The sequence below is a fragment of the Lolium rigidum genome, chromosome 6, assembly GCF_022539505.1.
Source record: "Lolium rigidum isolate FL_2022 chromosome 6, APGP_CSIRO_Lrig_0.1, whole genome shotgun sequence".
Taxonomy (NCBI): Eukaryota; Viridiplantae; Streptophyta; class Magnoliopsida; order Poales; family Poaceae; genus Lolium; species Lolium rigidum.
The window spans coordinates 290,320,130-290,340,539 of NC_061513.1; the positions used below are offsets into that span (position 1 = coordinate 290,320,130).

The 20,410-nt window shown below is 45.0% G+C and overlaps 2 protein-coding genes across 2 annotated transcripts; one reads left to right on the forward strand and one right to left on the reverse strand.

The window, feature by feature from the left end:
- The first annotated feature begins 4,895 nt into the window (after positions 1–4,895).
- On the forward strand, positions 4,896–10,304 carry LOC124664356 (DNA (cytosine-5)-methyltransferase CMT1-like). The gene is made up of 21 exons (XM_047201895.1): positions 4,896–5,327; positions 5,409–5,467; positions 5,594–5,690; positions 6,196–6,303; positions 6,378–6,512; positions 6,610–6,709; positions 6,921–7,129; positions 7,217–7,282; positions 7,369–7,593; positions 7,749–7,807; positions 7,881–7,947; positions 8,022–8,351; positions 8,421–8,492; positions 8,567–8,653; positions 8,756–8,843; positions 9,174–9,296; positions 9,400–9,503; positions 9,587–9,630; positions 9,707–9,776; positions 9,864–9,967; positions 10,109–10,304. The coding sequence occupies exons 1-21, from the start codon at positions 4,896–4,898 to the stop codon at positions 10,302–10,304; spliced, it is 2,775 nt and encodes a 924-aa protein (XP_047057851.1).
- A 3,838-nt stretch (positions 10,305–14,142) lies between these two features.
- LOC124659074 (F-box/LRR-repeat protein At2g43260-like) lies at positions 14,143–15,445 on the reverse strand. The gene has a single exon (XM_047197026.1). The coding sequence runs from the start codon at positions 15,437–15,439 to the stop codon at positions 14,204–14,206; it is 1,236 nt and encodes a 411-aa protein (XP_047052982.1). The 5' UTR covers positions 15,440–15,445; the 3' UTR covers positions 14,143–14,203.
- Between the last annotated feature and the right edge of the window lie 4,965 nt (positions 15,446–20,410).

Sequence of the window (20,410 nt, forward strand, 5' to 3'; positions counted from 1 at the left end):
ATCATGCCGAACCGATCTTTCGAGATTGCACAAATCTGATCCGCCGTGATGGCTGAAGGTGTCGAACCCTGAAGATTCGCCGGGGTGGCATACTTAACCAGCCATGCTTGCTTTTCCGGTTCTAAGCCAACTGCAGGAGCTGGGCTTTGGAGGTTTGTCGGAGTGGCGTACTTAGCTAGCCACGATTGCTTCTCAGGATCGGCTCCTGACGTTCCTCCTGCCGTTCCAGAGGCCCCTGATATTGCAGCCTGGTTCGAGAGTGCCCAGGCGTTGCAGTCCGGTACGTATGCGCACGCGTATCCGTGCGGGATCTCCTTGGGTGCCTCAGGTAGGAATTGGTAGTCACCAGGATCCCCACCAATCTTGTAGACGACGTATGCCGATGAGTTCGGCAGTTCCGGTGCTGCCCATGCGAACGGCTGGGGCTGGAGTGGCATCTCTCCCTTGAAAGTCCCCAGAGCTGGTCCCGACGGAGAATACCGGTGGCTCATGATTTCCGGACGACACGCGAGCGACACGCTCCAAAGTGTTCACCGAGGCTCTCGAGTGGCGGTGCAGCGAATGAGCCACCATGTAATTGATCTCCTCGCCGCGGCGACCTGGTGCGTTCTTCGACGGGGCGGACAGATCCACTCCATCGAGTGCGCCTTCGGGTGTGAAACCCTTCCACCCGACGCCATGGGAGCGGGTTCGGTGGAAAGAGCCGATGAGTTCGGCTTCGAGGACCGCCTTGATTTCGTCATGCTTCTTCTTGAGCTCATCAGGCAGATCCTCGTACTTGACCGGAGTGCCTTCCGCCATCTCGGATGCAGACGGCGATGTGGTGGATGTCGAAGGTGGTCCCACCGGGCGTGCCAGAATGTGTTGACGTCAGAAACCCCCTGGCGGGCAGAGACGGTCAACACGGTAGAGCCGGGAACAACTAGGGCTGCGGCTGGCCCCAGTCCCTCAGAGCGACGGCCCGCAAAGCCTCCCGGTCGCACGCGCCGATGCCAATCGCAAGGGCGTGCCACCTGACCTATACCGGTCGGGAAGGTGTGGATGATGCCTCGCTTAGTTTCTGCATGGCATACACGTAAACATTAAATACGAGCCTCGATCGGCTCTCGAGGTTATCCTCGTGAATCGGCTCAAAGAGCCGATCCACCCATGATCCGGACGAGGTGTCCGAATATATGGTGGTCCTGCTGATCAAGATGAAGCTAATGAGATCTACGACGATTTAGGGTTTTCACCGCATAATCGGATCATCCTACTCACGATTGGGCCTCGCGCTCGCGCACGGTGACCGTAAGCCGATCCTAGACAGGGCCTAAAAACCAACACGAGGTTGATCCCCGGAACATCCTTTCTAGGGCTAGCAAACGCCACCCTACACGCCGCTGGATCCTCCAACCCTTTGTAAGGCCTAACTATTGCGGATGTTAAACTAATCCTTGATGAAACAAGGAGCAATCGTAACGGATCAGATCTACTAAACTATGATCAAGCGGGGTGCCGCCCCTACACCTAAGATAGGTGTAAGGGCGGCTAGATGTGCAAGGGTCGCATAACGAAAGCATGTAATTCGAGGAACAATGCTAACCCTAACACATCTAAGATAACTACGTTGCTCGCCATCAAAAAGGCTTCAGTACGAGCAACGCATGAACAACGTGGGCAGGCTTGTGCTGCCTAGATCGCAAGATGCGATCTAGGCAGCATGGTGCTTACCGGTAGAAACCCTCGAGACGAAGGATTTGGCGATGCGCCGAGATTTGTTTGTGGTTGAACGTTGGTTGTTGTTTATTCCATAAACCCTAGATACATATTTATAGTCCAGGGGACTTTCTAATGTGGGCGTGCACTAACCGTGCACGAGTAAGATTCTAACTTCTAAACTAAGATGCGATCTAATATGTTACAGATACATGGGCAAACAAGCCCAACTTGGTATAAAAGGCCGATTCACGTATTTCTTCTATATATATTCTTCAAGTCCATCTTGATCGCGGCCCACCTCTGACTCGGTCAAATTCTGGTGATAACAAAAGGTGGACTTTTTAGGCATAGATGCAGTTGGATGGCGGTCTATGTACTTTGTCGTAATGCCCAATTAAATCTCACTATACTTATCATGTCATGTATGTGCATTGTTATGCCCTCTCTATTTGTCAATTGCCCGACTGTAATTTGTTCACCCAACATGCTTTTATCTTATGGGAGAGACACCTCTAGTGAACTGTGGACCCCGGTCCATTCTTTTAATACTGAAATACAAATCTGCTGCAATACTTGTTTTTACTATTTTCTCTCCAAACAATCATCTTCCACACAATACGGTTAATCCTTTGTTACAGCAAGCCGGTGAGATTGACAACCTCACTGTTTCGTTGGGGCAAAGTACTTTGGTTGTGTTGTGCAGGTTCCACGTTGGCGCCGGAATCTCCGGTGTTGCGCCGCACTACATCCCGCCGCCATCAACCTTCAACGTGCTTCTTGGCTCCTCCTGGTTCGATAAACCTTGGTTTCTTTCTGAGGGAAAACTTGCTGCTGTGCGCATCATACCTTCCTCTTGGGGTTGCCCAACGAACGTGTGAAATACACGCCATCAGTGGTTGACTCAGCCGACTCGCGTGGAGGTTAGTTCAGTTAGTCGACTGGGGAAATAAATTAGAGCATGTGATCTCGCTGAGGAGCACTGGCGGCGAAGCTGAATTAGGAGCGGCCAGCGACAGGATCGACGATGTCGTGGTCGTCGGGAGCTTAGTCCTTTCCCGCCGGTGGACGGGGAGGCCGGAGACCGACGGATTCGAGGCCGGCGAGAGGGATGGAATCAAGGTCCCGATAGAGGCCGGCGAGAGCGACGGAATCAAGGCCGCCGCCGATGTGCCGCTGCAATCCGCGGAGGAAGGCGCGCTGGATTCCATAGTTTTCGAAATCTAGCAAGAAGATACTACGCGTGCCATAGAGGCGATGGTTAGTTTGATTTGATCCTCGCATGTTTTCTGAGCTCAACCACTTCTGAATCTTCTCCACTATCTTCACTATGTGACTCTGTGTCATCCTCTGAATCTGAACTGTGTTCCCTTTCTTCACTGTTACTAATAGTAACCGATTGCAGATCAGTATCAGTACCTGGCATTTCCTCTCTACTTTTACTAACAGATGGCTGCTAATCACATGTGTAATCACACCATTGTCATTTGGAACAAACATCTCAACCATTTCATCAGATTCAGCAGCTGAAACGGCAATTACTTCATCGGATTCAGCAGGTTTAGCAGTAATTATTTCATCAGGTTCATCATCACTCATATTGAGACACTCATCTTCAAAATCACTTCCACTACTGCTCTCGGCATTGTCATCTTCCCCGTGGTACTCAACAAACACATTTGCCACTCCGCCAACAAATATATAATCTGCCATCTTCACACAAACTGTGTCATCATGCAGAAGTACCAAACCTTCTGCAAGTTCAGTCCCTAGAATTTGGAAATACAGTTTCATTGATTCCTTCAGTGCTACATGATCTTTAAGATATCCTGTAATCTCCTGCAGCGAGAGCTTGTCCCTCTCAATCTCTGACATAGCCTCATCTCCACCCACGTAGTCTAGTTGGGGACCAATGTGGACGAACTCGCCTCCCAAATGAAATCTCACATTCAGTATCTGTGAAGGCTTCATGAATGAACATAAAGAGCCTACATTGGAAATAGATAACACATAAATATTCTAATCCGGGCCAAATAGCCGAAGAAATCTCACAGAAATCCCCTAAAAATCTCACTTCCCCCTACAGGAAAACCCACAATTTTGCGTCTAAAAACCCTAACCCTAATGGTGTCAAAATGGGAAAACATACAGAGAGAAGATGAGTAGAACGTTAGAGACATTACCTGCAGAGTTGTTCTTCCTCGCTTCGTCAGGATCGTCACGGTGGCAGCGATCAATCGCTGATCACAGTTGCCGCCGCAGCTCAGAAGAACCTCTCCTCAGAAGCTACGGAATGGCTGGGCCGAAAAGACTGGGCCGACCCAAACTAAACATGGCAAAAAGGCTGTCCGGTTGCGCGCCCGGCTGCTCGGTCTGGTCGAGCCAGAGCCGTTCCCAGCCACACCTTATACACGTCGGGAATCCCTGTTTGCAAAGGAACCAAAGGTTCTCTTTAGACTGGGATTGCAAAGATCAGTGTGTTGATTACCGGGATCGAGAGTTTAGGGTCTAATTTAGCTTTCGTCCATAATTTCAAGGTTTAAAATGGACTTAACTCTATTTCAAGTGTACGGTTACCAATCTGAACCCCGCCGACAAGTTGAGTTATGTGCCATGTATTTTATTACACTTTCGAAATGCTAGCCTTCTCAATTATGTTTTTTTTAGAACTTATTATTAAATTATGGTTGTTCATTTTGCATAATTTACTCCTTGTATTAAACTCAAGACTCAACACGGATGGTAACAGATCGTTGGAGCCATAATGAGGCCGACCCAAATGGTAAGTGAGAATCGGTCTATTCAAACCACGATTTCATCCATATCCAGCATTACCGCGCGCGATTTCGAAATTCAAACCACGCACGCAGTAGAAGGCAAGTCCGTCCTCTCAAGGAAAGCGGAGGAGGAGATTTCGGCGTGTAGCTCGGAACGGCCACGACGCGACGCGATGCAGGGGAGGCGACGACTGCGGCGAGAGGAGGTCGTGGCTGGCCCCACCCGCCAGCCGCACGGCGAGCTCGATCATCTGCCCCTGCCCGCTGCATGCGCATTCCCGCCCATTCCGCCATTTCCCAAAACCACCCCACGCAGCGCTCCTCAAATACTCAACCGCCTCGCCCATCTCCGCACAACAACACCCACCACCCTGCCAAAAACCCTAGCCCACCCTCCGACCTCCCATCACGTCCACGCCAATGGAACCGCCGGCGCCCGAGCCGAGGCGCTCCGCGCGGCGGCCGCGCACGAAACCGGCCTACATCGACGCCGACGCCGAGATCGAGCCGGCCGGCGGCAAGCGCCGGCGCAGAGCCCGTGGGAAGGGCAAGCCGAAGCAGCCCGCGCGCGCGCCGGTGACGATGGTCGACGACGACGACGACGTCTGCGCGTCGGAGCCGGACGAGGAGCAGCTGCGGCTGGCGGAGGAGGAGGAGGAGGCCGCCGCGCTCGAGGCGGAGGAGCAGGCCAATGCGCAGAAGCTTGGCGCCAGCAAGAGGAGGGCGGCGCCGCCGCCGAGCGCCACGCAGGAGCAGCCGGACGACGCCTCGGAGTCGGAGGACCACTTCGTCGGCGACCCGATGCCAGACGACGAGGCCCGGCGGCGCTGGCCGGAGAGGTACACGTCCAAGGTAATACGTAGTCCATCTCAATCTCTTCTCAGCACATATAGATCGTACTATCATGTTTGGAAACTTTGACGGCTGATGAAGAGGTCCTTCTACCCTGTTGTTTTGCCCCAGGACTCCGACGATCCACAAGTTACTCAGTGGTATGGCTTGTTCCTTCAACCTGCATGTCCTTTCACCTTGTTATTATACTTACCGTAATTAAGGGATCTAAAATCTGGGGTGCTTTTAACGCGTACGTACGCAAACTGAAATCTCTGTCTCTGCAGGTCTGATGGGGAGGAGAAAAAGAGCGCCCTCTGCCACTACACATCTGCTCTTGTGGACGATGCGAATTTTGACCTCGGCGACGATGTCTATGTCCGGGTAACCAGCTGTGATCACCTAGCTACTTTCAGTTACAGTGTGTATAGTATCCTTGATTGAGTGCCATGATTTTCCTTTTGTTAGAGCGGTTCTAGATCTGTGGTTGTAGTGTACTGATCGAGACAAATGCCTGTCTAGACAGCTTAATTTGGGCTGCCATCTTATGTTACGGTAAAAAAAAGTTGAATGATTCTGTTATGTTCGTTTTTTTTCTAAATGGTTCTACAGGCTCCTTTGTGTTACGTGCTCTCTTGTATCAATTCAACACCGTAATATACAGGGCTGGATTTAGTTTTCTAAACTGTGTTTGATCATGATAATCAAGATAATGTATGTAAATCAAGTTCTGCGTTTGATAACTGAACCATCAAGGGCACATGTTTCATCTAGTACACTAGGACTACAGTTTTGTCTGCTCTATCCCTTTTTGCAACAGGGTTTCTAGTTTACACCAAAATAATAAACATATATGTAATCATATCACTGCTATTTTGAGTGGCTGCAGGCTGCTCCTGGCGAGAAAGATTACATCGGCAGGATTACAGAATTTTTTCAAGGAGTTGACCATGTGTCTTATTTCTCTTGCCGCTGGTTTTTCCGTGTGGCTGATACGGTACGTGTTAAGCAGGCTGTTTTCTTCTTCTTTTTTTTGACACAATTCAGCATGTGTCTAAGAAAAAGTTGCAGGTCATCACTGCGAAGTTGCTGGAGGTTGGTGATCATGAACATGATGATAAGCGGGTTTTTCTTTCGGAGCAAAAGGATGATAACAAAATTGAGTCTATCATCTCGAAAGTAAATATTACTTATGTTGGTCCAAATGTAAGTGCTTTGCTCATTCTTTCAAGTTAATGAATTTGAACCACATACTAATGTTTTGCTGATCTCTATATGTTGCATTATGGTGAAACAACTACAGGTGGCCCCGCAGGACAAAGCTCAGCTTATTGCAAAGTCTGATTTGTATTATGACATGTCTTATTCGGAAGCATATTCCACATTTTCTAATATACCACCAGGTAATCACCATAGACTTGTATGGTCTGATTATAATTTTTTATTAAAATGGTACAATACGTAATGATTTTGATATGTCCCTGAAGTACATTAGGCAAACTAAAAATTCATAAATAGTGTGTGCCATGATACTAAGACTGGTACAATACAGTAATGATTTTGATAAATCCCTGAAATATACTAATGTTTGTTGATGGGTTAATTCTTTTGTAGAAAATATTGGCGCAACAGGCAGTGAAACAACATCAGATATTTCTTGTGATGATGATTTCTCTTCTAAGGAAAAAGTGATTGCTGACTTTGCGGCACCACCTGATGCACAAACGGGAACAGCAACACTGCTGGACCTATACTCTGGGTGTGGTGCAATGTCAACCGGTCTTTGCATGGGTGCAGCATTGTTTGGCTTAAAATTCAATAGAGTAAGTTTTCTGATTAGGATGTGTTAGGATTTCCTATGGCCTTGAAGTTACTTTAATTTACAATCTAAATATCGATGTCTTGTGCAGAAATGGGCTGTAGACATGAACCCACATGCTTGCAGCAGTCTAAGGCATAACCACCCACGTACAGAGGTAGGTACTAACTACAATTGGCACTGAATTAAATTCCCTGTTTTATTAACCTGGCATACTTGTATTATTTTATCTCTAATTTGTAGGTACGAAATGAGAAGGCCGAGAATTATCTGTCCCTCCTTCAGGAATGGGAAGCACTTTGCAAGGCATATGACGTCTATAATAGCAATTTTCTACCACGGACTTTGAACGATGATGAAGTTGATGTTAATGTACCTCTCTCAGAGGGTACATTTGAGGTAGAGAAGTTTGTTGATATATGCTATGGTGATCCAAATAGCACTGGAAAAGATGGCTTGTGTTTTAAGGTACTGCAGACTCGATTGTTCAAAGTTCTTATTTGTGCAATTATTTTGTATTTCAGTGTTACTTTTATTATTTCTCTTGAATGTTTAATGATGTACTCGTTAATTTAGAATATTTGTAATCAAATTTTAGTGCAAGATATATATTATTTATATAGGTACGGTGGAAAACGTATGATTCTAGTCATGATAGCTGGGAGCCACTTGATGGCCTTAGGTTGGTATCTTCTTCATTGTATTGCTCTTTATTTTGTTTTGTCAATAGTATCTTACCCTAGTTAACATTTCAGAGATTCTCCGGAATGTATTAAAGAATTCGTTGAGAGTGGTTATAGGGAATCCATTTTACCCTTGCCTGTAAGTACATCCCTACTTGTTCGTTTTGGGATCTTGTTCTTGTGCTACCTATTAATGTATTTCTAATTCCAAAGGGCCGTGTGGATGTTATCTGTGGAGGTCCTCCGTGTCAAGGAGTTAGTGGACTAAACAGACATAGGAAGCACGAAGATCCGCTGACGGATGAAAGAAACCAACAGCTAGTTGTGTTTATGAACATTGTAAACTACCTTAGACCCAAGTATGTTCTCATGGAGAACGTCGTAGATATTCTGAAATTTGCAGATGGGTTTCTCGGGCGGTATGCGTTGAGTCGGCTTGTAGCCATGAATTACCAAGCTAGACTTGGGATGATGGTTGCCGGATGTTACGGGCTACCACAGTTCAGAATGCGAGCCTTTCTTTGGGGAGCTCTTCCTTTAGTGGTATCTCTTTTCTATGCTCTTTTTTTTTTACCTTGTAGTGCTCTTGCTAAGGTTTATCTGAAAATGTAGGTACTTCCGAAGTTTCCTCTTCCCACTCATGATGCCATTAGTCGAGGACAACAAGTGCCAACTAAATTTTCGGTACGAGAACACATTACTAACAAATGTTTTTATTATTATTATTATATCTTGCTAAAATGATGTTCTGTTTTCAGCAATGTCTAGTTGCATGTGATGAAACTGAAGCTCAGAACGTGGAGGAAGCTCTTGTCCTAAGAGATGCGTTGTCGGATTTACCAAAGGTTAGCACTGATTGACTTCCTTGCATACTCAATTATTTTTTGAGTATTGCCTGTACATTTGTGGACTTCTCTCTTGCTATAAATTATATTGTTTTTCTGTAGGTTGGAAACGATCAACCTAATGATGTGATGCCATATAATAGTAGGCCCATGACTGAATTCCAGCGCTATATCCGACTCAACCGTAATGGTAAACCCACATACTGTGACATGTTGATGTTTAAAATTAATATGAACAAGTAGTTTTATGTTTTTGTAATGAATTTTCTGTTCATTTCTTATCTCTTTCATTGTATCTGCAGAGTCATGATTTTCGTGTATTTCAGTCATATTGTTCACTTTTTATCCCTTTCTTTGCATGTGGCATAGTCCATTTTTCTTGTATTTTCAGTTATGTTGGTGGTTCAATGATGTCACCTTGCCATAGTTTCCATCATTTTTTGTGTTTGGAGTGACTTCTTGATTACTGTGAGTTACTTTGTGATATGCTGAGTTACTTGGCTCTGTTATTCACTTTAAGCCATGATGGATGACTCGCTTGGAGATGCCACTCCTAAGAAAGTTCAGCTATTTGATCATCAGCCGCTTCAGTTGAATAAGGATGATTACGAACGTGTGCGGCGCATTCCCAAAAAAAAGGCAAGTTAAGGCAGAACATGTGTTATTCTCTTTATCTTTTTGCCCTATCCTGTGATTATTTTTTTAGATCATCTATCCTGTAATTCTAAGCATTATTTTTATGCCAGGGGCCAACTTCCGTGATCTGGAAGGTGTACGGGTTGGGAAAAACAAGAAAGTTGAGTTTGATCCAGATATTCCTCGTGTATATCTGTCTTCCGGGAAACCATTGGTATTTAAAATAAGTCTGTGGTTCAACCAGCTTTAATAATGTTTCTATTTCCCATGTTTTAATCATCCTTGCTTCTCTTGTAGGTCCCTGATTATGCAATGTCCTTCATGAAGGGGAAGTCATTTAAGTACGTATGGTGACTGAATATCCTCTTTTAATATTTCTAGAACTCCACCGATAATCCTTGTTGTCTTGCTCTGCAGACCATTTGGACGCCTGTGGTTGGATGAAACTGTGTCAACCGTTGTGACGAGAGCCGAGCCTCACAACCAAGTAAGATCTTGATAAAATTTATGGTGCTTGTATCATTCTTTGATTACCTGCCAATATATTTTGTTTGATGGGAACTTTTGCATGCAGGCTATATTGCATCCGAATCAGGACAGAGTTTTGACTGTTCGCGAAAACGCAAGGCTGCAGGGCTTCCCAGATTACTACAAGCTGGATGGCCCCATAAAACAGAAGTAAGTTGATCTAACTTGACATCAACTGTAGTTTTGGATGAAACAAATTCTCTGAACCTTGTTTATTGTGAAGCTGATTCTTTACTTTTGCGGGAATTATGAAACTGATCCGGTTGCGTTGCGCGTGTACTTTTGTTGCAGATATATCCAAGTTGGGAACGCTGTTGCTATCCCTGTTGCTAGGGCTCTGGGGTATTCCCTTGCACAGGCCTACCAGCAGCGTGAGTTCGATGGAGACCAGCGCCCCCTGTTCAAACTGCCTGGAAATTTCTTTCCTGTGGCCGCAAGATTGCCCCGAGGAAATTCTGGAGACGCAGCAGTAGTTGAGGAAGAATAGCTTCTTTTTTTATTCCGATCATATACTTGCTTTCCAAACGTTTTATTGTTTCTGGAACACTGTTCTGGACAGATCATGTCCGTTGCTTGTAACCAAGTTAATTTATTTCCGATTGCTACTATTCATTCAAATTTTGATAGAGAAGAAACGGAAGGATGGCCTTCTTTATAAGTGTCTTGTATGTTTTTGTTGTGTTATCTTCTGGAGGCACATTTATGACTGAATCTGAGTCTGAAACTTTTGCTTTGTGTCAACTCGCTTCTGAAGATATGTGATATTTGCACCAGGTCAATTAGCCAATATTCTCTAAATTTTCTTGAGTTCTGCTTCTGTACTAAGGCACTTCATCATTGGTGGTGCAATATTTCTGCAGTGCTGCTACTGAATGCTCAATCTCTTAATAACTGTTTTAGTCGGGATGTTGCCATTTGAATAAGATGGCAGTCCTTATATTACACTGAAATATCAACTTTATTTTATTTTCGAGACGATGTCTGACAGATGGTGGATCTGAGCCGGCGCCTGGGAGGCACGCTGGTGACCATGGCAACCCGGCCGAGGAGCGGTCATCAAAGCCGAGCGGTTTTAGAGCCTGTTGACGGAGCAGCGCCGGCCGAGCTACCGCTCTGCGACAAGCGCGCGTTCGCCGACACCCTTTCGGAGATGCGAAGGTAGACCATGAATGCGGCGATGCATTCATCAGCGTCAGGCTTGTGCTCAATTTGTTGATGATGAGGGACACCTTGGTGGTGACTGACAGCGTCGTTGGCACTCAGACGATGCGGTGGACGTCGGGGGCCAAAGAGGCGGCGCGGCGAGTCGACGCGTTGGACCTCACGCACCGCGTTCTGCTCGGGAAAGCAGTGGCTTTGGACGAAGGACGAAGCATGAGGCCTCTGCTCGAAGTGGCAGGGATCACCATGATTCGGGAAGTAAATCTTGCACCAAGATCAACGAGTATGAAACTGTCCTCATTTCTCTCATTGTTCTTTCAGATTCTTATGTGAACCATCTGGGGTAACAGACAGCTGCTGTCATCTCACTCCTTCCGGTGGACACAGACGCGCAGCTAGCTTCTACACTTGGTGGCGGCGAGGACACGCTACGATCATCTTTGAGAGCGTTCATTTTCTTCAGAATATTCAGAGTAGTGGCTACACACTGCAACCTTCTCTTTTAGCAGTACATCGACCATACACACTATCAGCTACGTTAGTGTTGACCTAAGCCATGCCTCCACTATCCCCTGCTGCTTCACAATTAGCACAGCACCGGAATCGCATAAATGAGTCATTTTTTTATTTATTATTTCTTTTTGTAGTATTAATTTTTATTATTCATTCGGTCCTAATTAAGTCCTTATGTCCTAATTAGATTAGTTCCTGAACCAAAGCCCTAATCTTTTATTTATTCACATGCATGATTTCGTTTTTAAATCTACAATTTTGTAAAAAACGGCCATTGCGAAAATAAAAAAAATTCAAAAAAATGTCGAAGTTAAGTGGTTGTTTTTTCGTGGCAACTTGTATGAAAAAAGGACTCCATGCCAAGAGGTGCCTAGAAAATGATTTGAGGTGATTTTAGCCAAGGTGAAAATGGCTTAAAGACATGAATGTTCATGCATGATAGGAATTTTTGTGATGTTTTCCCAAACATTGTCATATTATGTTTTCTTGGACAAACTCACAAACGTGTCGTAAGTCCGCAAAGTATTAGGCTTGGGATGCAAAACCACTGCTGAAGAGTACTTCTGGAGTTCTGGTGCTTCCACATGAAACATTCTTGGTGAAATGAAACATTCAGCTGGGGACACTATACGGCTTGAGGATATTTGTGTTGGCTATCTAATTATTCTCAATGCAAGCATGTACAGAAGCCAATTAAGCAACCAGTGGATACTTTAACTTGACGGTGATACTTTTACTAATAGACTAAGCAATGCATATGCTGAAATAATCAAAGCTGTAGGGTTGCGAAAATTTTGTGCAAATTCTTCTCTTTCATCGCATTCTTAGTGTTTATCTCGGAATCATTTACTTAAGAAATATCTTGTCAAATCAGGAGCAGCAATGTAAATCCACCCTACTCACTTGATTCCGTGCTTTTCATGTCAATGTGAAGAAAATCCAATTTTATTGAAGTAACTCGAGAATTTTATTTATTATGACTGATTTTAAAGTAGTGATAAAGACAATAAACTTTTAACTATCAACGAAAACTCTACCAAATGGCAAGACATAAGTACAACACAAATGTTAGTTGTAATAGAAAGACACACCTGAACTTCCATTCTCAAAGCTATAGGCAGTATCCATCCAAGAATCCATGGTCTACATCACTTTATCTGCTCAACTTTTTTTTAGGGAAACAGAATACTCTGCTGCGAGCTTTATTAATCAAATAATAGATACATCGTCAATTAATAGGGAAACAATAAAAATCGGCGGATCATCTACCCACACACATGGGAGTGAATCCGTCTCTCTCCATAAGCAACCAGCAACAAAGTTTGCTTCCCTATTATAGAAACTAAACTCATAACTAGAAAATATAGAAGCTTGGATATAAATATCATCAAAAAGATGAGAAACTTCCCGTCTGAAGGGCTTCAATCACCTGTAGACAATCGGATTGAATAATAATACGCGAACAACCCACCTCATCTCATTGGCTAATGCAATGCCTCTACTAATCGCTTGAGCTTCTAAAGTGTTTGCATAAATGGCATATTAGACCAGAACATTGCATGCATCAATAAATCGCCCATGATCATCTCTAATGACCGCTCCTATTCCACCTGTAAGATTTACTGGATTGAAATTTGCATCGACATTGACCATAACATGTCCTTCTTTCGATTTTGTCCATGCACTCTTCTTATTTTCTGAATTCTTTTTGATTGCCTTTATATTATTTGCTGTAATTACTCGAATGGACATCGTAACAATCGAACTTGTAGGTACTTTCTCACCATGCACAAGTTGGCGGCGCATCCACCATATATACCAGGAGGTGGTAAGAATCAATTCCCTTGTATTTTCAACCTGCTGATTCACTATCAATTCTTCAAGAACAGCACTACCTAGCATTGCATCTTCTATCTTATCTTGCTAGTCCAAATTTCCTCCAAACTTTATCTGCTCAACTTGGTACTACTTGCTCATTGTTTGAATCTCTTACTACCTTATTATTTTCTATAAAACCTGAATGAAAGGATCTGAAAAATAGGGCTGCTGATTGATTTTACTGGTAATGAGTAAGAGTATTAACGAAAACTCTACCAAATGGCAAGACATAAGTACACCACAAATGTTAGCTGTAATAGAATGACAGACCTGAACTTCCATTCTCAAAGCTATAGGCAGTATCCATCCAAGAATCCATGGTATACATCACTTTATCTGCTCAACTTGGTACTACTTGCTCAATTGTTTGAATCTCTTACTACCTTATTATTTTCTATAAAAACTGAATGAAAGGATCTGAAAATAGGGCTGCCGATTGATTTTACTGGTAATGAGTAAGAGTATTAAAGCAACATCTACGAAGAAAAATGTTTACAACTACAACTACAGCATTTACAAATTGTTGGCAACAAGTCTTTGCATAATTGGGGCATTCGCTCTATACTGAAGAAGAGTGATCTCTGCAGCGAAGCCAGCCTTCCTAGCAGAGAATCTGGGTCGAATCCCTTCAAATACAAAACCTGTTCATTTGCTTACAAATATTCCAATAAGCAGGATGACAACCTCAGATAAACATATTCTTTTTTTTAACAAGAGATAAACATATTCCAGATAAGCTCTTTTTTCTGCTTCTTTGAGAGAGTCCAAATACATACTTCAAAATACGACAAGAGCTAGAGCAACAAATGAACTCTGCTAAGCAGCAGCAGTTATTCAAATTCGGACCAGGCTCTCGGTGTAAGGTATTACATTGAAGTAGAATATTTCCTGCCCAGACCCAGCATCCTCCTCGGGCGTGCCATCGTGCTGGTACCTCAGGCGATCCAGCTCGCATATGATGTCGATCTCATGCGACTGCAGATCGTAGCGGCTGATGTAGTGCGACGCCCTTAGGATCATCGCGCCGCCACCCGGGAGGAGAGCCACCGGGCGCGCCATCCCGGAGATGTCGAGGGTGTAGCGGTGCTCCCATCGCGTGTCTTGTTCCACCAGCGTCCAGATGTTGAGGGGCTTCCGCCGGGACAGCTCGCTGCTGCTGAAGGCGGTGAGGAAGAGCTCGCCGTGCACCTCGTCCAGGATGAAGGAGTCGTCCAGGGCAGGGTCCAGCGAGTCGGGCAGGTGTGTGACGCTGAAGCTCTCATCGTCCAGGCTGAGGCGGAGGATGCCGCATGGGCTCGGATCGAGACCGGGCTTGTCAATGATCCAGAACAGTGCCCCCTTGGCGAACACAGGGGTGATCCACACGGAGACAGGGTATAGTGGATTGGGCGTGATTTCCCTCCATGAATCTGAATCAACGCCAACAGTGAACACCTCCATCCCCATGTCGTGGACGCCCGTGAGAGGGTCCCTGGAGCGGTAGAAGGCCCGGACCACCTTGTGCCTGCCGGTGCGAGGGTCCCGGCCAAGCCCTACTGGGAGGCAGGCCTGGTACTGGTACATCTTGTTGCGGTTGTTGATAGGCAGCCGCATGGCGTCCCTGGTGGCAGGGTTGAAGAGGTAGACGTTGGTGTTGGTAGGGGCCACCACCAAGCCGTCGCAGTGCGCAAAGTAGCACACCGAGTTGAACTCCTCGAGGAAGTCATCGGTGTGCATGACGAACCTCGCCTCAGATTCCTCCTCTTCGAAGGAGGGCTGCTGCCACTGGTAGAAGCTGATATCGGTGGAGAAGGTGGAAGGCCAAGGCTCGCCCTCGATGACGTGAAACAGCGTGTGCGGAGTGACGAGCAGCGATGGGTTCTGCCTCCATCTGGAGGCAGATTGCTGGAGATGCGAGCGGATGAAGAAGGGGTCGGAGATGATTGCGCGCCACGCCTTGCTCACAGACTTGAACCGCAGGAGGGACTTGACAGGCAGCCGGAGGAGGATCTCAGTGACAAGCTCGTCCAGCAGCTCGGCCGGAGGAGGCAGCTTGGTCGTCTTTCTCCTCTTGCAAACCTTCATGTCCATGGCGTGGTACTGGTACATGCAGCAAGGGATTAATGATGGATTCAACATAAATGGACATGAAATTTTCTGCAAGTTGGAGCTAACCAAAAGGTATGTAGTGAATTCTTAGCATGCATTTCTATATGCAACATCAAATAGGAATGCAGGTTACTAAACAAATTGCGAAAGAATATGACTTTGGGGCATGATAAGTTCATCAAATCACCATGTAAATGAAGTTTTCGAAAAACGAAAGAAACTGTAGCACAAAACTATCAACCAGGTCCAAGTTAAATCTATTTTTTTGGGGAAAAGTTTTACTAACATATTGCAGTTGCAGAATAATCCATATCACACTCATGCTGTCATCTCACAGCATTTTTTTTTTGAAAAAAATATGCGCCATTTTCCCCCCGGCAGGGGCTGGTGGTGGGCGGCGGTCAGGCCCATGGCCTGCGCCATTTTCCCCCCGCCTCTCGCCGGTGAGTGGAGGCGATCTCGGGCTTCACCCGCGACACGAGGTCGCCCGGGGCAGCAGCCTTGGGTACGACGGTGGAGGTGGCCCTCTTCTTCGCCGGAGAGGGTCGGCCTGCGGTTGGTGGTGTTGGATCTATCGATCTATCACCGCGTTCCGGCGGCGAGATGGAGATGCATGGAAGCCGGCGACGGAGTCGCCGGTGGAGGGTTGGAGTGGCCAGCCCAGGATGGTCGCCGACGTGGGGGTCCGACCTGAATAAAGGCGGTGGTCCTAGGGTCTCTCCTGCGTGAAGAGGAAGACCTACCGGAGGCCTGGACTCGTGATCTAGCCGGAGTGTTGAGTTCCGGAAGGCTCCGCCGGCGAATGTAACAGTGCTTTTTGCCTGGAGTTTGCTGGATCGGTGGTATTCGGTCGTGCGCACCCATGCTTTTATTCCGACCGATTGGTTCTGGAGGGAGCGGCGCGAAGCTCTTTTTTTGTGTTGACATCAAGTGACTATGGATCCATGATGAAAGTCGGAAGAAGAGAAGTTCATGAAGGCCGGAGGGGAGGACTAGCTAAGGGAGGTTCAAGTCTCCGCGCTGTTGAGGGACTTGCTTGGTGTTCCGGGCTTCACAGCAGCGGTATGAAAGTGGGGGCGACAACACAGGTGAAGTTCAGAGTCCTACCTTTCAGGGTGAAAACCCATGGTCTGACCTTAACTGGTTGTGCCTGGCAATGACCTTGTTGGAGGCATTGTTTTGAGAGCGGGGACTATCTTCAGGGTGAAAACCTAAGATCGTTGATCGGGCGACGACGGTGTTAGAGCACTGTTTCCTTCTTGGAGGCGTCGTTTTTGGAGAGTCTGTATTTCAGGTGTTGTTTTGGCGGTGGATGTATTGCTGTTGTTAGGCCCGAGATACTGTAGCGGGACTTTTGTTTCTTAGTTTTCTTTTCCTTTTTTTGGCTGTGTGCATCCGTAGTGCCATTAGGGTGGTGCGTTGTTGCAGAGGCTGGGTGTAATTGGTATCTTTTTGATATTAATATATTCCCTTTATCGAGAAAAAATCTCACAGCATATTTTACAGCCAACAGAGGAAGAGAGCACCTTCTGTACTGAAGGGGGTTCGAGGGGGCGGGGATTCACCTGCCTGCGAGATTGACGCGCGGCGGGGGGCGGTGGTCTTGGATGGGGGCCGTGGAGGAGTTGGCGCACCTGGCGGAGGGGGCCGTGGAGGAAGTCGGCGGAGAGGCTCCTGCCGCACGTGAGTCGACGGAGAGGGTTTGGCTCTGCTCCCGGTGGCGCGGCGGAGTTCACGCACGCGCGCGCGGTGGCGCGGAGCAGGCAGGGCGCGACGTCGGCGGGGCTGGGTCCGCGGCGGCACGGCGGGCTTGGTCCGCGACGGCTGGGGAATGCTCGTCGGAGGGTTTGGGGCTTTGGGCGGTGAAGAGGGGAATTTGGGAGCAAATTTTCTTGACATTTGGAAGCGCATTTCTTCTTTTAGAGCAGCCACATTTTTTTTTGTTGACAATACCACATATTTTATGATTAATTGAAAATCAAGTTAAATGAAGCAACATGTGTGAACTAAAAGATAAATCAGCATTAAATAATCATCCAGATTTTAAAAATACTAGTACAAATGCCCGTGCGTTGCCACGGGTCTTCAAATTTAATTTCTCAATACACATGTATAATTCACAATTCACTACGAAAATTTAAAACAAACCATGAATATCATAATATAATACAACATTGTAATACCAATTTCTCAATACACATGTATAATTCACAATTCAATACGAAAATTTAAAACAAACCAGGAATATCATAATATAATACAACATTGTAATACCAAACGCAATAACAAGACAATATTGCTGTGCGGTTTCAAGTTCTAGGTCTTCTTGTTACTCTTCTGTTGTAAGTCTCACTGGGCCGTCATAACTGTCAACTCAACATCTCCTTTTCTGTGTATTATTGTCTCACAAAACATGAGTGTTGCAAACACAGGTATAACTGAAGGAATCCTACTTTGATATTCATAAATATAATATAATAACGCATGTCTTTCGAATCCTACTTATCTTTTGTCAAGTTGACCTATGTGTGGTTTAATGAGCTACTTAAATAAGTTATCTGGCCTAACGGTGTAAGCGTGTGCATGCAATCGCATGATCCACAAACAAGCGATAGTTCAAATTTGAGTTATGTAATTGCTTTCATGTTTCACTCTATTTTAGCTCGATAAAACAAACATTGTCTTAAAATATGTCATATGAATCTGATAAATAGTAGGTGGAGTTGTTTTTTGAAATAATAATTTTGTATAGAGTAAGTATCCATTACCTAAGTAAATACATGTTCAGAAATATTAAGAAAATATCTCTCACCCTATATTTCATCAAGTTAAACATCCACACACCACAAATAACTTATATCATTACGGAATTTGCAGGATGCAATTTTTTGAGAAAATGATGATTTTTTCAACATAATCAATTAAAAATAGTTATGAAAAAGATATTAGAAGATTTTAAAATTTAAAAGCAAGCATAATGTTTAAAATCCATATAATCCTAATGCTAACTGGACCGAAGCAAATCTAACATTTATTTCATTGCCTAATGAGAAGTGTATAAATTGATGAAGTAGCTCACTTCATTGCCACACTGCCGAGAAGAAAATAAAGGAGAGGTGTATGCCCTACTACGGATTATGGAAAGGAAAGAAAATGACAACATGAATCGTACACATCACACTCTCAACCTCCGCCACTGTCTTCTCTTTCCCTCGTCGAGCCGCGTCGACCATCCCCTCCATTGCCTTCAGTTGCTTGTGCGGACGGTTGCCCCTTATCTGCCTCCCTACCGCTGGCGATAGGGTCTGCTCCTCCACTTCCTCCCGCAAATACCGCGAGTTTCTCACCTTCCCTGCTGCTGCTGCGAGTTCCGCTCCCTTCCCAGCCTCCCCAACGCCAGCGAGAGGACCGCCCCTCCCCTGACTCCTAACCGCCGGAGACACGCCCCTGGTATCTTATTATCTCTAGTCATTGACCCCGGTCACCAAAGATCTCGAGGAGCCACTGGAATGTGTGGAGATCAGGCAACGCTCAATCTCGGCATGCTATTTGTCAGGATCTGCTAGATCCAAATACTACAAAAGTGATAATAAGCTCTGGTTAAAATAGCCGGCTATAGCCGATAGCTGCAAATATTTTTGAAGCTATGAAAGGCTATAGCCGGGCTATAGCCATATAGCCGATCTGCTAAATAATGAAAAAAATTAGGCAACATATAGTCATATATCAATAATTCACAAATTAATAACATAATAACATCTTCACATACGAGATACACATAATATTTCACACATAGTTAAATACATAGTTTTGTCCAAATATTACAACGTTATTATGTAGTTTGTCCAAATATTACAACGTTATTATGTAGTTTAGGACATAGTTATGCTTATCGCTCGACTTGTTGGCTATTTCGCCAAGCAAATGGGCCGGTCGAATGAAATTTTTGGTCTAAAATTTGGGCCCATTGAGCGGGAAGTTAGCAGCTATGCGGCTAAATTAAGGCTAAATAGCCTTAGCCGGGCTATTAGCGGCTATTTCTGTTTTAGCCTCTAAAGCCTCTAGCTATAGCCGCAGGCCTCGCGAGCCCAGCTATAGCCGGCTATTTTAAACAGAGATAATAAGCGAAGATGTGACTAATTTAAAATTTATATTAGCGCGAGGGATTCTAAAATTGGAAGAAAGCTGGAACCAAACAATATATATTGGTAAAGGAATCCAATTGTGATTTGTATTGTACTTGACTCCACAAATGAATTCATCCAATTCAGATTTCTACCGGTGACAAAAGGACAATAACAAAGGGTGCCTCCAAATTTCTATATCTTTGAAGACAATATATCTCATAAAAACAAAACATATACTCCAACATTAGGTTCTTTCTCTCCACTATATATTGTCTTAAATCCAATATACAACAAAGCCTAGTTAAAACCTCAATCAGAACTCCAAAGGAACATCAATAATTATCAAGCATTCTGATTCAGAAATAACTCACTGCTCACCACCATAATTATTCTTGGCAGTCACCTCCCACGATCCAACCTGCAATATAAAGAGGCACAATCAGATAAGAGGATAAAAAAGGAAGGTCAGATAACGGTAAGTTCCATCCAGCTAGGGACTTTTTTGACCAATTAATACTCTTTCTACGGCATGTTTAGTGTGACATGTTGCAGCTTGGCGGATGTAGCACTTGGAAAGATAGTTTGTTCATGAACCAGCCACAATAAGAAATCAAGTGGGGTGGTGTATTAATACCCTTTCCCAATGTGTTTATGCTTTTAAATTAGGCTTCAGAAGATAATTTGACAAAATGAAGAAACCTTATTCTGGCTTCAGAAGATAATTCATAAAACAAAATGTTCAAACAATTCCTCATTATGTGAAGTATGATATGTCATGCATGCCTCATTTTGGCAAAGTGCACTATGTGGCCAGCACAACAAAAAA

Coding starts and splice junctions, on each gene's coding strand:
- LOC124664356 (XM_047201895.1), top strand. CDS start 4,896: ATGGAACCGCCGGCGCCCGAGCCGAGGCGCTCCGCGCGGCGGCCGCGC. Junction 8,352..8,420: donor GGGGAGCTCTTCCTTTAGTG/GTATCTCTTTTC, acceptor CTGAAAATGTAG/GTACTTCCGAAGTTTCCTCT. Junction 8,844..9,173: donor TATCCGACTCAACCGTAATG/GTAAACCCACAT, acceptor ATTCACTTTAAG/CCATGATGGATGACTCGCTT.
- LOC124659074 (XM_047197026.1), bottom strand. CDS start 15,439: ATGGACATGAAGGTTTGCAAGAGGAGAAAGACGACCAAGCTGCCTCCT.